Source organism: Micromys minutus (assembly GCF_963924665.1).
Source record: "Micromys minutus genome assembly, chromosome: 29".
Taxonomy (NCBI): Eukaryota; Metazoa; Chordata; class Mammalia; order Rodentia; family Muridae; genus Micromys; species Micromys minutus.
In genome coordinates, this window is record NC_137964.1 from 32,097,111 (window position 1) to 32,114,103 (window position 16,993).

Here is a 16,993-nt window from a genome sequence, read left to right on the forward strand (position 1 = left end):
CCTCCGCCTCCTGTTCTCTAGGGCTCCCTCTCCCGACTGCTTAGCTCTTGCAGGGGTCCAGATAGAAATCCGGGACTGCAGATGGCTCCCTGACTCACAGAATTGTCCGCAGCCCCCTCGGCCCAACAGACCAGGAGACCGGGACTAGACCCAGTCACGCGGGGCTCGCGCCAGTCCCCAGAGTGGAAGCGAGGCTGCGGGCGGGGCCGCGGAGGCGAGGAAGAGGATGCGCGCCCCGCAGAGCCTCCCTGAGAGGTGAGAGCGTGGGAGTCTGGAGGCCACACCCAGAGGTGCGAGCTAGGGGGTGTGGCCAACGCCCGGGCGAAAGCGAGGCAGGAGGCGTGGCCGAGCGCCAACCGAGGGGGTGGGAGAGCCGCACCCAGAGGTGAGCGCGCAGAGGGCGTGGCCACACCTCTAGCTGGGTACGAGGCCGAGGGCGGGGCTCGGGGCCGGGGGCGTGGCCGTCCCCACGGGAGATGCTCCGGCCTTACGGGACGCGCCAAGCGTCCCCACGGGCGGCGCGCGCATCCGCCTAGCGACGCGTGAGGCCACGTCGGGGTTACACCGGCGCCACCTGGGCGCGGCTGAGGCGAGCGGAGCGCCGGCGAATCCCGCGCGGGCGCGGCAAACAGGTGCCCGCGCGCGTCAGGCGCCAGCCCAGGGGCGGGGAGAGGGGCGCGGCCGGAAGCGCAGGGCGGGTTCGTCGGGCCGGTGAGCTGCGAGGCCGGGAAGGCGAGGAGTGCTACCGGGGCTGCGCGGCTAACGATGTCGAGCCGCCGCCTCGGCTCCAACAGCAGCCGCCGCCGCCGCCGCTGCTGCTGCCGAGCCGGGGGACATGGAGCGCGGCTGCAGGGAGCGGCCGACGGCAGCAGCAACAGCAACGAGCGTCGCAGCGACAGCGGTGCGCAGCCCTCCCCGTGAGGCGCCGGCCGGCCGGCGGCGGCGGCGGCAGCAGCAGCGGCAGCAACAGGGCGGCTGAAACCCCGGCTGCGGCGGCGACCCTCAGCGCAGCCTTTCCCCCCGCCTCCCCCGGCTCCGCGCCCCCCCTTCCCTCGCCCTCCCCTTCCTCCGCCGCTCTCGCCCACCCCCTCGTCCGCGTCCCGGGCGCGCGCCGGCAGCTGAGCCCGGGGGGCGGGGGCGCGTGCCGCCGGCGCGGGGGAGGGGCGGGCCGCCCGCGCGCGCCGCGCCCAGGGCTCGCGGGGACCCGGGGGGCGCGTGCCGTGCCGCGGCGCGAGGCGAGGCGAAGCGCGGGGCGGCGCGGCGGGGCCCCTCCCCCCCTGCAGCCTGGCGCGCGCCGGCCGGGCCGCACCGCTGCGGGCTCGGCGCGCGCGGGCCATGTCCGCCTTCTGCCTGGGCTTGGCCGGCCGAGCTTCAGCACCCGCCGAGCCGGACAGCGCCTGCTGCATGGAGCTGCCGGCTGGGGCCGGGGACGCAGTCCGGAGTCCCGCCGCCACCGCCGCCCTCGTCTCCTTCCCCGGGGGTCCGGGGGAACTGGAACTGGCCTTAGAGGAGGAGCTGGCGTTGCTGGCGGCCGGGGAGCGGCCGTCCGACCCCGGGGAGCATCCTCAGGCGGAGCCGGGGTCTCCGGCTGAGGGGCACGGACCGCCGCCGCCTACCCAGGATCCCGAACTGCTGTCGGTGATCAGACAGAAGGAGAAGGATCTGGTGTTGGCGGCCCGGCTAGGCAAGGCGCTGCTCGAGAGGAACCAGGACATGAGCCGGCAGTACGAGCAGATGCACAAGGAGCTGACGGACAAGCTGGAGGTGAGGACCTTCCGGCGGCATGGGTGGGGAGCTGGGTGCCTGCCTATCCTCCATTCTGTGTCTGTTCTACCTGGAAGAAAACCATGAGAACGGGAGGCAGGAGGGATAGTTTTCCATGATTATCAGAGCATTCGTTGAACCCACCTGACTTTCCCACCCAGCTCAGATGTGGGTCCATGCACGTCTCCCACCGTTGTGGGCCGTTCTATATATGTACTGTACACAGAGTCTAAAATAGAGCTTACAGTATGACTAATTTATACAGCACCGAGGCGATATCTGCATACAGAAATGAGAACATCGGGAAGCATTTAAAATATGCTTCAAGTGTTCGGGGAAGCAGTTAATCTCTAATCAGGGTGTTAGCCCAGAGCTTTCTAGTCCTGGCATTAAGGCCTCTGGATGCCCTTGTCTTAACTTCCTGGCAGAGAGTTGTGGGAAACAAGTGTCTCGAAAGGAGCTTTATATAGCTTTCAAATGCTTAGGGATTAGGGAATGTGGTTCCATTGCAGAAACCAGAGAAGGCAGGACTCAACATGTGATTAGTTTGGGCTTCAGTAGCTATGTGTATTTCAGTAGTAGTTTTCTGTGTCCTGGGTCTTAGCATCTAAGAGCCATTTTAATCACTATTAAAAACACCACCCCCCTCGCATGGGAGGGGTGGTTTTCTGGCTAGATAATTCAGTGGGTAAGGTCACTCGCTCCAATTGGATCCCCAGAACCCACATGGGGGAAAAGGAGAGGATGGCACTAGTAATGTCTCTGACCTACACACACAGACCCCAACTAATAAATAATCCTAAGTTTACTGGGTTTTTGCTCTTAAGCAGAAAGTTTGGATGGTAGCAGAGGGTGCCGAGGGGCAGGTACAGGATGATGGAAGTTCTAAGGTAGTAGATTTTCCAAAGTAGAAAGGAGAGCAGAGTCGCTTCTGCGGTGCAAGCACCCAGGCTCCTCCGCCCTTGCATTAGCACCGTTGCCGTTTGTCCTGGACTAGTTCTCCTCATTCTCATTACGAGAACATCACAGTACAGATGTGACCAGGCCGGGAACCAGCCCTGGTCAGGTTCTGCTTCACTGCTTCGGTTTGGTCAGAGTGTGAGTCAAGAAACACCTCTGCACCGGGATTGATGCCTGTCTGTGGTCTAGTCACCTATCGGCAGTTAAATCAGAAGAAAAAAGGAAACCCGCAAGTGGCCTGCCAGTTGATGGACTCCTGATACTTGGCTTGAAAAGTTGTCTGTGAAGCCTGGGCCCAGACAGCCAGAACGCAACAGAACGCTGCGAATTTGATGAATTGACTTGTTTAATCTTCACTTGAAGTCGAGGTCTGGAAGTAAAAAGGGTGTCCTATTCTTTCCAAACCGATTGAGTTTCAGGACACTGTAAAGGAGTACTACCCCAGAGATTTGTCCTGGAGATCTGACATTCCTTCAGTGAGGGACTTGAGTGGAGAAACAGTGAACTTGAAAAGAGCATCCTATCAGTTTGATGAGTGACAGATTTCAGGGTGTTCAGTTACACAAATCCTGGTTTCCATGTGGCGCTTTCAGTAAGGGGAGGATTTCAAAATTCCACAGCAACAAAAAGGTTCTACTGTAAAGGGATAAATAAACAACCTTTGACATTTTGTAATTGACTCCATGGGTAAGACTAAAATAGCCTAACCTGCTTAAACTATCATTTAAGATACGATCATGTAAGATCTTCAGCCTTGTGCAGGTCTTCTTGTGAATACCAGTGTTAAACTTTTAAAACTGGGGGGATTTGTTGCCCCGGAGTCATCCTCAACACTGCTGACCTATAAATGGCGAAAGTGGTGGAGGCTGTAGATTATGATGTCGTGTGTACTCTACCACAGCTTAAAAACAAACGTTTACTTTATTTACGCTGTTTTCTCTGTATATATTTGAAAAGTATGATTTTCTTTTGAGATGGGGTCTCAATGTGTTGCCCATGTTGGCCTTGAACTCCTGTACTTAAGAGATTCCCCTGCCTCAGTCCCCAACTAGCTGGACCATAGGAGTGCAGTGTACCTGACTCTAGAACTTTTTTGTGTACACTCGAAAATACATTCACTAGCTGCTTGTTAACTGGTGCTGTACTTGATGCTGCTGAGGATCACAGCATCTCTAAGCACATACTGTCTACTCATGTTAATTCTCCTACTGCTACAGTTGAGACTAATTTATTACAGTCTGTTTCACTTGATACCTAAACCCATAGTTTATTCTTTTTAGGTTTATTTACTTGTATGTGTATGAGTGTTTGCCTGTGTATATGTATGTGTACCAGATGTATGCCTGGTGCCGACAAAGGTCATATCTGGAACAGGAGTCACAGATGGTTGTGAGCCAGCATATGGGAGCTGGGAACCAAACCCAAGTCTCTGAAAGAACAATTAATGATTTATTAGTGATTTTAACTTCAGAACCATCTCTCTAACCACCCCTCCATTACTATAGTTTCTTGAGCAACTTAGATATTATAATGTCTGTTGAGACAAAATACTTTCTAAAGTTTAATGTAGCAGCTGTATTCTGCTTGGAAAATTAATTAAATTAAACACTTGGATGTAGAAAACTAGTCCTACTTTAATAAGAAGGATTTATTATTTTCCAAGAACTGTCAGACATTGACATTAAACACATTTTCTGACAAATTGGTTTGGAGCTTAAACACATAGGGCGCATGTGTTCTAATTCCAGCCACTGTGGGAAACATGGTGGGATCCCATATCTAAAAATTTAAAGAAAAGGTTAGTGGTGGTGTTGGTGGTGGTGTCAGAGACTGATTTTATAGTCTCATCAAAATTTTAGTTTTTGTAATTTTATGACAAATAATCAATCTTCAAGATCTTTTCTGGGTTGGAAAGATTGCTCAGTGGTTAGAGCACTGACTGTTCTTCCAGAGGCCCTGAGTTCAATTCCCAGCAACCACAGGGCGTCTCACAACCATCTGTAATGGGATCCGATACCCTCTTTTGGTGTGTCTAAATTTGGTGACAGGTATACTCACATATATAAAATAAATGTCTTTAAAAAGAAATCTTTTCTGCTTACTGTTCAGGGGCATCTTTCTAGTTCTGTGTGCCACACCTAGGATTTTATTTTACTTTTTTAATGTAAAAGCATTTGATTCATTAAAGGCATATTCATGGTCTTTAATTGTTTAAAGGTTAACATATATAGAGATGTTTGTGGGTTGGCTAGAATATATTGTTCATATGCTAGTTGAAAAGACATTTTTGGTTGTCTCTTCAATTTTTATAATTAGCTCTTATTATCTGAAAAAGCATGTCTCCAGCTCCTTACTAACTTGCACTTACATCCATTTGTTCTCTGGAGATTCCTGCACAGATCACTTTTTTCCAGTAGGGAATGGAGGAGATGGAGATGAGTTTCTGGGAGTCACTACCAGACTTGGAGAAAGGCCCAGGAGGCCTGATGTACACTCAGTGCTTGGTGCTCTAGAGAGAGAGTTTTCCTCTGGTGGTTTTCATGAGCCATGGTCCGGACTTAGGAGGGTGGCGTTACTACTTACTTTTGCACAAACCCATTTCAACAAGTGGATCTAGTTTATTTTGACTAGTAACGCCAGTTTTTGTTTGTTTTAAAAGGTGATTGGTTCATTCTTTTTTTTTTTTTTTTTTTTTTTTTTTTTTGGTAATGGCTGATTTTATATTTAGAGAAAGATTGGAATCACAATAGAGTATCTATATTTTCTACATCCAGGCTCAACTTTCTGCCAACATTTTACATTAACATGTGCCACAATTAATAAAGTCCTTACATTTCCAAAGTCTGTACCAAATGTCTTTTCTTCTGTTCCAGAATCCCATATTGCATTTAGCTTTTATGTCTTAGGCTCCTCTTAAGAGTTTTCTTGATAAGTTTGGTGTTAATTTTCAAAGTACGGTATAATCCTGGAAAATAAGAATGCACGGGCAGATAGAGACCTATCTATGTGGAAATTATCCCTAGTCTCTACTGGTTAATTTAAACCTTAAATGAAAATATAATTCTAGGAGAAATTTCTTAAGAGTAGACCAAAAGGTTGAATTCTGTCCAAAAGGTCAGACTCTTGCCTGCCCTTTATCAAAGGCTTGGGACACCTGAACTGGGGAGTGTGTATCTCCAGTTAAATATAAGGACAGATTAGATCAACCAACACCACCTGTCTCAACCCCGCCCTCCAAGTGGATTGGACTGTTTCAGTTGCTTAGATGGGCTGTTCGCTAGCAGCTGTTTGCTGAATATTTTTAAGTCTCTCTGTTCTTTCAGAGCGCACGCCTAATTTATCTGGCCTCTCAGTAACACTGTGGTTACTGAGTTCTGGCTTCTGCCTTCTGCTCAGTTGTTTTCATGTTGGGTAAAACTAAGTTTGACAGTTTTACGGTTGCAATCAGCTCTTATTTCTACCTTCTATCTTTATGAAATTTCTAAAGTGACTAGAACATTCTCGGTTTGGAAAGTTCTTCGGTATCAGGATAGCATAGGACGCACCGTTTACATGCCAGTCAGTGGAGGTTCTTGTGATTCTCCTACATGCTCCGGACTGAAAGTGTTTACGTTAGAAAGCTGTGTGGCTTCTCCAGCCCGTGAACTAGATGGTCTGTAACCAAATGATTGGCCCCTCCATGTGGTCAGTTTGAACGTTTTTGAGAGCACTGCCTTCGCTGATGTTCAGAATTTAAATTTTGGGTTGTTTTTAAACTTTGGCAAGTCTTCTCAAGCATGCGTTTTCATCTTGGGGGAGTAAATTAGAGATATTTACTAGTCACTCAGCAAAGTAAGAGGAATAAGATGACAGGATGAAATGAGGTAATCTTGTCATTCAAGCTCGACTCAGGTTTGACAGAGCAGGGCTGGTTCTCTATGTGACAGTAAGCTGACATTTGAGGTTTCCCTCAATGAAACATCCCAAAAACATTCGTTGAAAGATAAGAACATTAAAGAACATGTTTTCCCAAAGGGAGATGACCAAGCACTCTGAAGAAAGACACTAATAACACTAGTAAGCTTATTTTAAGGTGTCAAAATAGCCTTACTCCAGCCCTAACTGAATCTCGGCCTTAGGAAGTGGGATCCAAGTCAGTATTTCTGTTTTGAGACAGGATCTCTCTGCAGCCTGGGGTGGCCTCCTCCCGTGGTTGTCCTGCCTGAGCTTTCCCCTTATTGGATTACAGCACGAATCACCACGCACGGGGTTTAAGTCGGTGCGTTTTGAATAGTTAGACTAGAACTTTGCTAAGCTCACCAAAAGTTGAGAATTGTTATTTTAACCAGACTAAAGTATCGCTTTGGTATTAGACACACTGCTTGGTATTGGACATACTGAATCCACACTTACCTCACACAAATGGAAAGGTGTGCTTGTTTCCTTCAAGCCAAAGGACTCCTTTTTGATTGAGTTGTTACTTCAGAACATCTTCACCTTGTCTGTCACAAGCCATTTTATTATCGTCCCCCACTAGCATAGAAGCCCATGAAGACAAAGACCATGTCTGTTTGGTTCATTACCAGTGTCTCTAGTAAAGTTTCTCTGCCTCAGTAACCACTTGGGAATGGGTGGACGAGGCAGAAATAGACACATGGGGCCTACTCCTAATGCATGATTTAAAGTAGGCCCGACTGGGCTGCAGAAAGGGTTTAGTGGAGAACCGGTACTTCCTGAGAACCTGGACTTGGTTCCCAGCACCCACATGGCCCCTGGTAACCATCTGTAGCTCCAGTCCCGGGGAATCCAACACTTTGCCACATCCAGCACCAGGCACTTGACCCTGAACTTGTCGTTTCACAGCTTGTAACCATCTAGCATAAAAGATGGCTCCAGGAGAGGCCTCTTTTTAAAAAATACCAAGTATTTTGGCTGTTAGGTTCAGTTTAGTAGTTGAGTCAAAAGATGACTTGTTAAATTTTAAATGAGTCCCCAAGTCTAGAACCAAGTTCTGCCCAGAGAGAATTAAAAAAAAAAAAATTAAAGTGTTTCCAATAGGAATGATGTTTCCTTTGTGAGACAAGTCCTGTGTTCTAGAAGAATATTTTTGTAACTGTGAATTGGGCACCATGCCCTGTGTGGTAGGGTGTTTTGTTGTGTTCCCTGTCTGGAAAAAAAAAGTGTGAAAATGGAACAGAATAAAAAGGCTAGGGATTTTCACATTTTTAATCCTCCCCCCCCCCCCAGCACTTAGAACAAGAGAAGCATGAACTGAGAAGGCGATTTGAGAACCGAGAAGGAGAGTGGGAAGGACGGGTGTCTGAGCTGGAGACTGACGTCAAGCAGCTACAAGATGAGCTGGAGAGGCAGCAGGTCCATCTTCGGGAAGCAGATCGAGAGAAAACACGAGCTGTCCAGGAACTGTCGGAACAGAACCAAAGGCTATTGGATCAACTCAGCAGGGTGAGTCACAAGGATTTAATTATAAAATAGTAAAAGAGAAACCGTTTCTCTATGTTGATAGTTTATATGTGGTTGAAGCCATTCTGATCCCCAGTAGAACTTGATCGGTGTTTTCCTTTGATCATATAGATGAGGGAATTGAACTACAGCTTTTGAGTCTGGAGCCCAGGTGATAAACAGGCCCGTGACTAGGCCTTCTGTAAGACGAGGTCTCTTGACCCGGGCCTGTTCTCATCTGCACTCAGTGATGCCTGTACTCCTTAGAGCCTTAAAGATCTGTACCAGAGAAAGTCTGTCATCATTTGTTAACTCATTAATTCAATACTTAAAGGTGCTGCCTTTAGCTGAACAGCTTGGGAAAATGAGTGTACATCGTGAAAGGAGGGCCTATAAGTTTTATCCCCACATCAAGTAAACACGAATTCTTACACGTTTATACAATAGTGTCAGAAATGTAATTAAGGTCAAGACTAATCAACGGAGGTGCTTGAAAGTTAAGTGAGTGGAAATCTAATTTAAAGTGCATTTCTTTTAAATAAATATGAGAGTGGTCTATAAATTCACATTTAAAAAAATCAGTTAAGACCTGGTAAAGCCAGGTGGTAGTGGTACACATCTTTAATCCCAGTATTTGGGAGGCAGAGGCAGGTAGATCTCTAGGTTGGAGGCTAGCCTGGTCTACAGAGCAAGTTCTAGGATAGCCAGGGCTACACAGAGAATTCCTGTCTCAAACAAACAAACAAACACAAAAGACCCGGGTTTACTATTTATTGCACCTCAATCTTTCTTGTAGGTTAAAACCAGTACTAGCTGTTCTTTAGCTACTAGGAAAACTGTGGCCTCTTGACCCACTCCTAATCCCTTCTGTGGTCTTGGAGACAGGCTAAAGGCAGCTGTGGTAATCCCCAGATCTTTCACTAAGGAGATAGTTGACTGCTCGAATGGTATTTGCTGATTATATCATAGTTGCTTGCTTTTCTTTGGGATTGTGGGACAGGTGTGAGTATCTTCCTGACTTCTAAAGTTTGAGCTGAAGACCATGAGTGGGGAGAGAGGAAAAAGAGAAAGAGACGAGGCCTGGTAGCTTGAAAAGTAGCCGCTTAAAGAGAAATTCCAGCAAGTCTGAGAACGGTGAGGATACAGAGGTAGGGAGGGCCAAGAAGCTTCCCTGATGGCATGGAAATCACCTTTCTCTTTCTGTCACTGTTGGATTGGCCTTTAGCAAGAGTATCCATAGTCCAGAAGGCATTTCGAGTGCCGGCTTCATAGCAGCATTTCTGGATCAGCTCTGAAACCCTTTTTAGTAACTGGAAGGGAGTCTCTATCCTTGTAAAAATTTTATAGGTTTTTGAGTCTTTCATTCATTATTCATGAAAGATTAACCAGAGAAGTCTGGCCAGATTGCTTTATTTGTTTAAAAACATTTAATATAATCCTGAGCAAGTATTTCAAATGAAATTTATGTAATGGAATTCCAAATTTAAAAAAAAAAAAAAGAGCAACCAAAGGGAAATTGAAATTTCTTAGGCCAAGTTCTTGTGACAGATGCAGACTCAACCTCTCCATCACGTGATCTGGTGAGAGGCCGGTGAGCAGGAGGTGACTTTGGAGGAAGTCAAAACATAGACGCTAAGGTACCATGGCGCAGAACTTGGAGTTGACTCAGTTCGTTGTCCATGCCTCGGTTTCCTTAACTTTAAAGTGAAGCTAAGATTTGTGCTGCAGACACGTACTGTTGAAATGTGGGCTGTGGATGTAGCTCAGTGGTAGAGTGCTTGCCCTGCTCGCCAGGTAGCCCTGTGTTTACTTTCTATTACTGTGGTTCTCAACCCTGTGGGTTATGACTGCTCTGAGGTCCAACGCCCTTTCACAGGGACTACCTAAGACACAAATATTTACATCATGAAGTATGGAGGAAATTAACTTTGTGGTTGGGGTCACCACAGCAAGAGGAACCGTATTTAAAAGTCTTAGAAAGGTTGAGAAGCAGTGCTCTGGTAAGAGGGAACGGAGGAGAAACTCTGTGCTTTATTGACCTGCACATGCAGGTGCAGATTGTTTACTACAGCGGCATCTACAGAGTTGTCCTGTCGTCTGATCTCACTGTAGGAGTCCTGATGATGTACTTCAGATATTTCCACTAGATCTACATTCTTGTTATCCTCTCTTGGCACAGAATGTACGCCCTGGTGGTTTTGTGGCTTCCTCTACTTTCTGCTTGGAAGCAGGACAAGTCCCTGAGGTTTTCATCAGCAGCAAGTTTAGATTGCATTTTATTATTGTTTTATTAACTGGTGTCCAGGAGCCTGAAGAACTAAGTACTTGGAAGGGAATTCAATTCTCATAGGACAAGATAGCAGCCACCGGAGTGGTAGAAGCCCAGGAGGTTTTTTGTTGTTATTGTTGTATTGTTGGGGGGGATGTTTTTGTTTTTTGCAATAAATGTGGGTAATGAAGTTTGCATGATTGCTTTTTTCCCCCAAGACAGGGCTTCTCTGTGTAGCCATAGATGTCCTGGGATTCTCTCTGTAGACCAAGCTGGCCTTGAAGTCAGTGATACGCTTGCCTCTGCCTCCCCAGTTCTGACACTAAAGACATGTGCCACCATGTCTTTTTATAACCATGTAATAAATATCTAGTGTCAAAAATAGAATTTCTTCAACATATTTCAGTGTATTTGCTTTGGCTGCCATAGTCTCCGAGGTTGTTCTTACCAATTAATAAAACAGCTGCATTTAGGTAATACATATGTGTAATTCATATACATACATGTTGCCCTCTAAATGTGTGCAGTTGGGTGGTTTTTATTGATTACAGTTATGCAGCCATTACTACTGCCTATTTAGAGAACGTTTCACCTTTCCAAAAGACATGTAACCGCTATAATTCAGAAGCCCCATGTCTCACCCCCTGGCCACTCTCACTCCACCCTGAACTCTGTGCTTTCTCTTGCTTCACACTCTTGATGCGGTGAAATTCTGTAAGTGGCAGTTTGTGTGTGACTCCTTTTACTTAGTGTTGTATTGCCAGGTTCATCCATGTCAAAGCATGTATCAGTACTCACCCCATGCTGTGACGGAGAAACAGCCCATTGTCACATGTGGTAGTTTGTTTACCCATTCACAAGCTGATGCACATTTGCCATGTCTGTTCTTGGTTAGTATGAGTAAAGCTGCTATGAATGTTCATGGCCCTGTTTTGTGTGTACACAGATCCTTCTTAGCTGAAATGGAGTGTTGCCAGTGTATATCCCATGGGCTTCTAGCACCTCATTACTATGAGGAAAGGAATTGATACCGCTCTCATTTTACATCTGGGAAAACTTCAGGGAAGAAAGATACATGACTTGATTAAGTTTCTTTCAATTCGGGACTGATGAGATTTTCCGTACCCTCCATTCCAGACTTGTAAGGCAGCAATTAAGATCACAGGCTTTGGAGCCAGACAGCCCTGGGGCCAAACACCAACTCTGGCATTTACTAGGTGGTTGAGTGTAGGAAATTTTTTTTGCCTTCAGTGCCCTTCGTTATAGAATGGAAACAACTATGTTGGTATTAGCAGGGTCATGTGACGAATAAGTGTGTGTAAGGTTCAAGCCACAGTGTCTATCTAGTGTGGGGAGTGTATGATAAATGGCAGCCATTCTCATTGCCATGTCCTCATGTGGGTGGGGCTTCTGCGTCTGCTCAAACTTCGGTGTCTTAAGAGTGGAAGAATATGAAGTATAAAAAAAAGTAAAACCATCTCAGGTGTGGTAATGCCCCCCTTAATCTCAGCACTTGGAGACTCAGGCAACAGATCTCCACGTTTGAGACCAGCCTGGTCTACAGAGTGAGTTCCAGGATAGCCAGGACTACACAGAGAAACCCTGTCTCAAAAACCAACCAAACAAACAAAGTTTTAAAAAAAAGTTGTTAGATACATATTATTTTATAAGTTCATAAGAGTTTCTCACTTTGGTCCATAACTGGTGGGGATTGTGTTGTTGAAATACAGAAGTCTCCCTATGTAACTCAGGCTAGTTTTGAACTTGGGATCTTCCCACCTCAGCCTCTTAACTAGGATTCTAAGCCTGCCCCATCATGTTGTTTTGTTTTCATTTTACCATTCCTACAATATCTAGTGGTTAGATTGATGCTCAGAATTAAAAGTGAGGTAGGAATTGGTTGTACCTTATGCAGTGGTACTATGTATCCGCTGGGCATTGATTCAGATGCTGGAGTTACCTTCGATTTATTTGGTCATTTGAACAAAATATTCCCCTGAGTTCTCTCCTAGTTACTAAGAGTCTGTCTTAAAAACAAACAAACAAACAAACAAGTAACTCAGGCTGAGATATCTAAGCAGATACAGTTTGATACAGTGGTTCTCAACCTGTGGGTCATAACCCCTTTAGGAGTTGATTGACCCTTTCCAGGAGTTGCCCAAGATCACCAGAAAAGCACAGATATTTATATTACTATGAATAACTAGCAAAATTACTGTTATGGAGTAGCAAAAACGTAATTTTTGGTTAGGGTCACCACAGCTTGAGGAGCTGTATTAAAGGATCACAGCATTAGGAAGGCTGAGAACCACTGGTTTAATAGGACCGGCTAGATACTCTGATCTTACTATCCACAGCAGAAAGAGTACAGTGGGGCTTATGGTTCAGGAGAGGAGAGACAGGTCAGTGCTCTTTGGAGGACTGTCGGAAATCCTGCTACATAGTGTCTGTGGCTAGAGCATCTCTCCTAGATAGCAACAGCAAAGATGTGAATTCTGCTCTTTGGATGAGTCTGTATCAGGACTTTGTTGAGGGATCATGGAATGTCCCCCACAGCTCACTTACCAGCTGAAAGCCAGGGCAGTGCTTTGAAGGATGTGGAAAGAGCCTGGTTTCTAATAACAGTGACAGCAGTAATGGCAGGCCGCCGTGTAGCCTTTCCCGCCTTTCCCGTCTTCAGAAGCACTTGCAGTAAGATATAATTTTCAAGTGAACCTCAGTGGCGTTGATAACTTTAGTCAGAGGTAAAATAAGGCATTTTCACATTTATATTAAACACTGCTCATACACAGGTTGAAACATGAGTGACAGGCTTGAGCACCTGTTGACCAAAGAATGGAAAAACCGATTGATTTCTTCTGGAGAATAAGATTTAAAATTGCTTGGGGAATCCCGAGTTTTTCCTTCCTCAAATGCATAGCTCTAGAGTTTGGAGAAAATGATTAGGTCATCACTTTAAACACTTGCCTGCTTTTTTATACATAATATATCAATTACATCATTCCCTTTCTCTCTCATGAGTGTGGCTGCCTTAGACCAACAGGCTGGGTCTAGACCCATTTTATGTACTGGGCCCCACCCAGGATCTCAGCTCTCCACAGGACCGAAGTGAGAGTGACTATTTGAATGGGATTATGGCATAGACGTTTCCTTTACCTACTTAAAAACTTAACAAACTATTACAATGATACAGAAAACTGCAGAGAAAAGTACAAGTCCAGCATTTAAAACATTGTAACATTTCAAAGCCAGATGTGGAGGCGCATGCTCACAATACCAGGGCCTAAAGGGCTTTGGACTGTGTAGTAATACCTTCCCTCTCATCCTCCACCTGCTCAAATCTGAACACTTCGCTTTATTCGGTTGAGATTTACTTATGGGTGTGTGTGTATATGTCCCTTTTGCAGTACTGAGGTTAGAACCAGGGCCTCTCACATCTACCTGTTTGAAATACAAAAAATTTTTTTTATTTGTGTGTCAAAGAAAATATTAAAATACTATTTTTACATCTATCTCTCACTGCTATTTGCTTTTTAGTATCAGCTTTCTAATCAGTTTTTTCTGTGGTGAATATTTCTGCATCTTTTCTTTATATGCACATACATTGAATTTCTCTGCAGATAACTCTACTAAAAGGAGTTACTGCATCTGAATGTAGACCCATCTCAGCTTTATTGACATTATCAAATTCTTTTTTAAAGATTTATTTATTTATTTTATTATGTATGTTAGTACATTGTTGCTGTCTTCAGACACACCAGAAGAGAGCATAGGATTCCATTGTAGATGGTTGTGAGCCACCACGTGGTTGCTGGGAATTGAACTTAGGACCTCTGGAAGAGCAGTCAGTGCTCTTAACCACTGAGCAATCTCCCCAGCCCTGCCAAATTCTTGAAAGCCTTGGTCCAGATTCGAGTTCTTACAGATGAGCAGTGTGGGAGTCAGTGAATGTGGTTCCGTCTGCACCATCAGATTTTAAACATTCCTACTAATCCCTTGTGTGAGGAATGAAAATGTCATGGTTTTAATTCCATTTCATGGATTACTTTGTCTTTCTTGTTGATTACTTGTTTGCTTTCTGTATATACTCTATTGGCAAAAAAGGGGGGGGTTGTTTGGTTTTAACGTTGTGTGTTCTGATAGTTTTGTTTTAAGGGGTCTTGTACTAAAAAGAAGTGTGTAGGCTTTTAAAAACAGATTTTAATCAATGCCTGTGGAGGGAGGAGGATGAACCCCTCTGGAGATGGAGCTGGGGTTCAGCTGCTCATTGTGGGTGCTAGGAATTGAACTCGTGTCCTCTGAACAACAGAATATGCCTTTAATTGCTGAGCCATCCAGCCCGCACCAGGTATTTAAAGTCAAATATGACTATCATTTCCTAAATGGTTTTTCTTTCGTGTTTTGATTAATCCTGTTCTCTAGATTAAAAAGCTGTTCCCGCCATATTCTAATAAAAACATAAACACATTTTAATGTTTGAATTTAATCTACCCATAATAAATGTTTTGTATGATAGGAGATAGAAATTCGTTTTCCTTTTTGGCATCTAAAAGTTGAAAACAAGATGGAGGAGAGCTTTCTGTTTTGTTTTTAAGACAGGGTCTCTTCTGAGTAGGCCAGGCTTGTCTTGAAATCACAGAGATCCACCTGCTTTTGCCTCCAGAGGAATGCTGATGTCAAAGGTATGTGCCACCACACCCAGCTTTTAAAGATGTTAGATGTAGAACTCTGACTTGCTTGCTGTGGCTGACATGACGGCATGCCACAGGCCCGTTGGCTCCCAGGTCAGTCAGGGTGTGGCCAGGGTCAGTTCTTCCGACCAGAGGATGTTTCGGCCTGTCTTCTTGGCTGACAGATGGTGCCTCCCTGTACTTGTTGGTATAGTTCTGTTTTGTGGGTCTCACTGTATAGGTAGCTCTAGCTGTCCTGGAACCTACCATACGGACCAGGCTGGCTTTGAACTCACAGAGATCCTTTCTCTGCCTCTGGCATTCTTCATTCTGCCCAGCTCACCTCTGTTTTGAGATCTGCTCCCCTACATAAGACTACCAGTCACACCGACTTAGGACCCCATTTTAGTTTGTTCACTTTTATAAAGGGGGCTGCAGGGATGGTTTGGGGTTAAGAGCACTTGCTGTTCTTGAACAGGACCCAGGTTTGATTCCTAGCACTTGCATGGCCTCTCCCATCCATCGGCAACTCCAGTTCTGGTACCAGACATGCAAGTGGTGTACAGGCGTACATTTAGACAAAAACCCATACACATAAAGTGAAATTTGTCTACATTTATAAAGACCTTTCTCCAAATAAGTTGATATTCTGATGAGATGGTATTTGGGAAATGGTATTTGGGCTTTAAAAGAGGACACAATCCTCTTTTTGATTAACATTTTGGGGTTCTTTTGTTTTTGTCAATAACACACTTACTGGGCCCTAGTTGGTGCTGTCTGAGGGAGATATTCTTGGTAATGCCATTTTCTTGGGGGGGGGGTTCACTAAAGACCCAAACCTCTAACACCGGACAACTGAGGAACTAGTGGCCAGTGAGGAGATACCTAGAATACTTAATTCCTTGGGAAAGTTCTAAGTCCACCAATCTCATTTTTCCCCTCTGAGGACTTACCTACATTCAATTCTCCTGAATAAAAGTGAAGGGGTTCTTTTTGGTGCTGGGGTCTTGTTTAATTCAGCATCCAGTTCAGTCAGAGGTTGTATCTGAGAGGACATCTGAAGAGAGGGGCAGCATCCATGGAAGAGCCAGAGGAATAGTGTCCTTGGAAAACAGGACCATCTCTGTTTACTTGGCTGTTGTGTAAGCAAGTGTCCGTCAGGACGGATAGTCAGTAAGAGGCTGTTGGTTGCTGTTAAATAATTTTACATAGGTTGTAAATATCATGTTTAGACTTACACTTTTCTGAAGTCTAACCCCTATAGATAGACTATATGAGCCATTTCATACTCACACAGTATATATTTGAAACCCAATGGTCAGCAGAAGATGGTGGTGACATGGTTGCTTAAAAAGATAGGGCAGTCCTCGAAGGTACTCGGGAGACTGAAGTATCTAAAGCTGCTGCAGCTGGGAAGAGGGACAAACGGTGGCATTGGTTCGAAGCCCGTAGGCCCTCAGTTGAACAGTGGTGTGCCTCCTGCTCTGTAGGTCAGTAGCTCGCTGGGCTAGTGCCTTGTAGCCTTCTCATCTTGTCGATGAATACGGGAAGTGAACAGTCTAGCTTTCCCCAAAAATGCTCTTGTCCTGTGGGAGGCTGGGCCCTTGCTTTGGTTTGGATGTGTGCTGTCCTGCATCCTCTCTGGAGTATGCACTGTGGGCCAAAGGACAAAGGACACTGCAGCTCTAGGCTCTGTTCACCATTCTTACAGCCCACGGGGGTCTGTGGTTTGCAGGAGGCAGCAGCACTGACCTGGGGACAGCTGCCTCAATGAGGTTGTGCAGTTCCTTCCTGTGCAAGCCCTGATGGCTTCTTCCTAGAGTAAAACTCCCAAGAATTCACCTTAAAATAACTTTTTCCCTTCTCCTTTGTTCTGCATCTTGCTCATTTT

The 16,993-nt window shown here is 45.7% G+C and overlaps 1 protein-coding gene across 2 annotated transcripts in view; it reads left to right on the forward strand.

Moving 5' to 3' along the window:
- Positions 1-1,335: 1,335 nt before the first annotated feature.
- The window catches only part of BICDL1 (BICD family like cargo adaptor 1), a gene marked incomplete at both ends in the record, with an annotated part of 74,513 nt that continues 58,855 nt past the window's right edge, over positions 1,336-16,993 (forward strand). For both annotated transcript variants that reach the window (XM_080941380.1, XM_080941381.1), the window contains 2 exons: positions 1,336-1,764; positions 7,951-8,166. In XM_080941380.1, coding sequence (XP_080797506.1) covers positions 1,336-1,764; positions 7,951-8,166 — 645 coding nt within the window. The remainder of the gene's footprint in view (positions 1,765-7,950; positions 8,167-16,993) is intronic.